The 2,738-nt window shown below is 36.5% G+C and overlaps 1 protein-coding gene across 1 annotated transcript in view; it reads left to right on the top strand.

Moving 5' to 3' along the window:
• Positions 1-2,738, top strand: part of LOC109588267 (uncharacterized) — a gene marked incomplete at its 5' end in the record, with an annotated part of 5,419 nt that overhangs the window by 706 nt on the left and 1,975 nt on the right. Inside the window, 3 exons of the mRNA XM_020004440.1 lie at positions 357-495; positions 551-1,081; positions 1,131-1,300. Of these exons, the coding sequence (XP_019859999.1) occupies positions 357-495; positions 551-1,081; positions 1,131-1,300 (840 nt within the window). The remainder of the gene's footprint in view (positions 1-356; positions 496-550; positions 1,082-1,130; positions 1,301-2,738) is intronic.

Raw genomic sequence — 2,738 nt, 5'->3', positions numbered from 1 at the left:
AATAAAGGAAGTACATGTACTAGTACTAATGGTATACTTTTAATGATCATTTAATCATCTATTATTATTATTATTATTATTATTATTATTATTATTATTATTATTATTATTTTGTATTAGTTGATTTACAAAGTTTTAATTTCATTTAGTTCTCTCTCTCTTCATTTTTGTAATGATGAGAGAGAGAGGGAGAGACATTGAAGGACAGGGAGAGATTCCTTCACACAATCATAAATATTTGTCTTGTTTTACTGTACTTAAAGCGGTATTAATATCTAAATACTTTAAACAAAAATCACAAGAAAATCACATTTTGCAATTAGAACTTTGTAAAAAAAATAATTAGCTCCACCCAGTCCCAGTTTTGTATATCACGTGATCCAGTTTGTGGGGCTGGCGGGCGCCGGACTGCCCACTGTGCATGTGGCCAGTGTATATGCCGCGAGCAATCCAGGCAGGAGCTGCTTGCAATGGCTTGGTTATTCGGTTCTAAAAGTAAGACCTGATGTTACTATTCCAGTATTATGTACTGTCAATCATTGATATATAGATCAACTGAAGGGAAGAGCCTTTCACCGCACTGTATCAGTACGAGGTGATTCACTGTATGTGTGGGCTGGTGATCAGGATGGTTTACCTGGAGTACATGATAGTGAAGAGAAGAGAAGGATCACTAGTAATATACAGCACTTTACTCCTTCAAGTGGTCAATGGATCACTAGAGCTACTACTGGTATTCCTCCATTAGGAGTAAGATTGTACTCCTGTACTGCAATAAATGATCAATTGTATTATTTCGGGGGACGATGTGGCCATGATTTCTGCTTTCACAACAGTATTACACAACTGGATACCGTTAGTCTTCAATGGAGAGAATTAGAACCAACTGATGCAACTAGACCAGTTATGAGGAGAAGTGATGGTGGAATGATATCATTTGAGCATGATGGAGTACACCATTTACTAATGATAGGAGGAGCAGGATCTAAACCAGCTGTACAACTACCTCATCATGAATATATTAAGTTTCCTGATGGAACATGGTTTACTAATGAGCACTCAATGTATAATCTATCATCAAGTAAGATTTTATATTACTGTTTGAAATTATATTAATAATAATAATTTAGGAAAATGGAATAATCCTTCAATCATTGGTCAGTGTATACCACCTGCTGCTAGCTTCATCATTGAAAAGATCAACAACACTAGAGCTGTTCTGTTTGGTGGAGTACGGGATGATGCTAAGAATACTGATGCTAACAATATTTATATATTAGAGATATCAATCAGCACTGTGGTATGTTAAATTATGTGTACTGAATGTATGTACACACACATGTCTAGTCTTGTAAGCCATACCCTTCCCACTTATACTCATTTGGGTGGACGGCAGGGAAGGGTCTGATACATTGAGCCACCTAGTTTTGTTCTCGCGTCCAGAATCTGCCGTGACCAATCAGATTCGGTTATCCTTGACACGTGACCACAAGTCACATAAAAATTGATTATCAAAATGGCGACTTTCCAAGAGCTATGGAGAAAGTGCTAAAGAACAAGCTTTAGAGTGGTAGTATTAAGCATCTCTTGGTCTGGATGCCATAAAACATGCAGTTTGCTTAAATTTTATTGCTATTTCGTATCAATAGTATTTTTGTTATTTAATTGCACTTTTCCCTTCCTCCTTCTATTTTTACTGTTCTTATTGTATTGTATAATTTTTATAGCCCAATTTGAATAAATAAAATATAAATAAAACAAAAATTTGCAATACATTGACTGTATTTACACACTCCTTGCAACAAAAGTCACATCACTTGAAGCACTATGAAGCAATGAGCAATCATTGACCTTTGGAAATAATAGATTAGCATATTGTACCTGTATTGGACTTACATTGTTGATGCACTCCAACACATTCAATTTTAGCTGATCCTTTGGGTATGTAAGTATGGCAAAGGAATATAATATTCCAATACTTTCTTTCTTCCCCTTCCAGCCTCCAGAATGCAGCCTTTGTAAGTCAATGGACCTTATGCACCGAAATGATTCTAATTAACGCGCACCCAAAGTGGTGGTAAAAATGGCGGATTTTTCGAGGAAAGACAGGCTGAACAATCTTCTCTTTTATCCAGCCATTCTAGCTGTAGGAGCCACTTTGAGCTGTCCTTTTGTTTCAGTATACTCTATTTATCTCTTCTGTAAGCTCTTTGGTTGCTGTTTTGGCTTTTATAGCATTTTGTCATAGGAATATTCTCAACCATTGGCCATTCCCGTTTTTCTAAATTTTGCTTTCAGGAGCCAGGGCGCTTGCCCCTCCATTGCTAGGAAGATAGAAGTGCATTCAGCTGAGTCCTATGACTAGTGTCTATCATCAGAGTTAGTCTCAGTCCATCAGGACAAGGTACGGTGGAATAACTCACTCAGTTGTTATTTTGCAGCTGGAGTGTGGATGATTATGACCATCTTTTCACTTCTTAAAACTATAGGTTGGCTCTTTTATAGATAGTTGAGGCATGCAAGAACTCATTCTTTATCTGTAAATTCACTGATTGTACTGTATGAGCACCTCATGTCATATTAAAATCTGTCAGTCGCTATCCAATACTTGCAGAAAGGAATCATCACATTCAGGACTCGTTCATGGCTCTTCACCATTTGTATCCTCTCCCAACAGTTTTATTTATTATTTTGAATTATAAAAAACATAATGGGTGTTGTTGCTAGAACTATTATTG

The sequence above is a fragment of the Amphimedon queenslandica genome, unplaced genomic scaffold (genome assembly GCF_000090795.2).
Source record: "Amphimedon queenslandica unplaced genomic scaffold, v1.1 AMPQUscaffold_12202, whole genome shotgun sequence".
Taxonomy (NCBI): domain Eukaryota; kingdom Metazoa; phylum Porifera; class Demospongiae; order Haplosclerida; family Niphatidae; genus Amphimedon; species Amphimedon queenslandica.
Note: the sequence above shows the minus strand (reverse complement) of the source record. Positions and strands in the feature narration are given on the sequence as shown.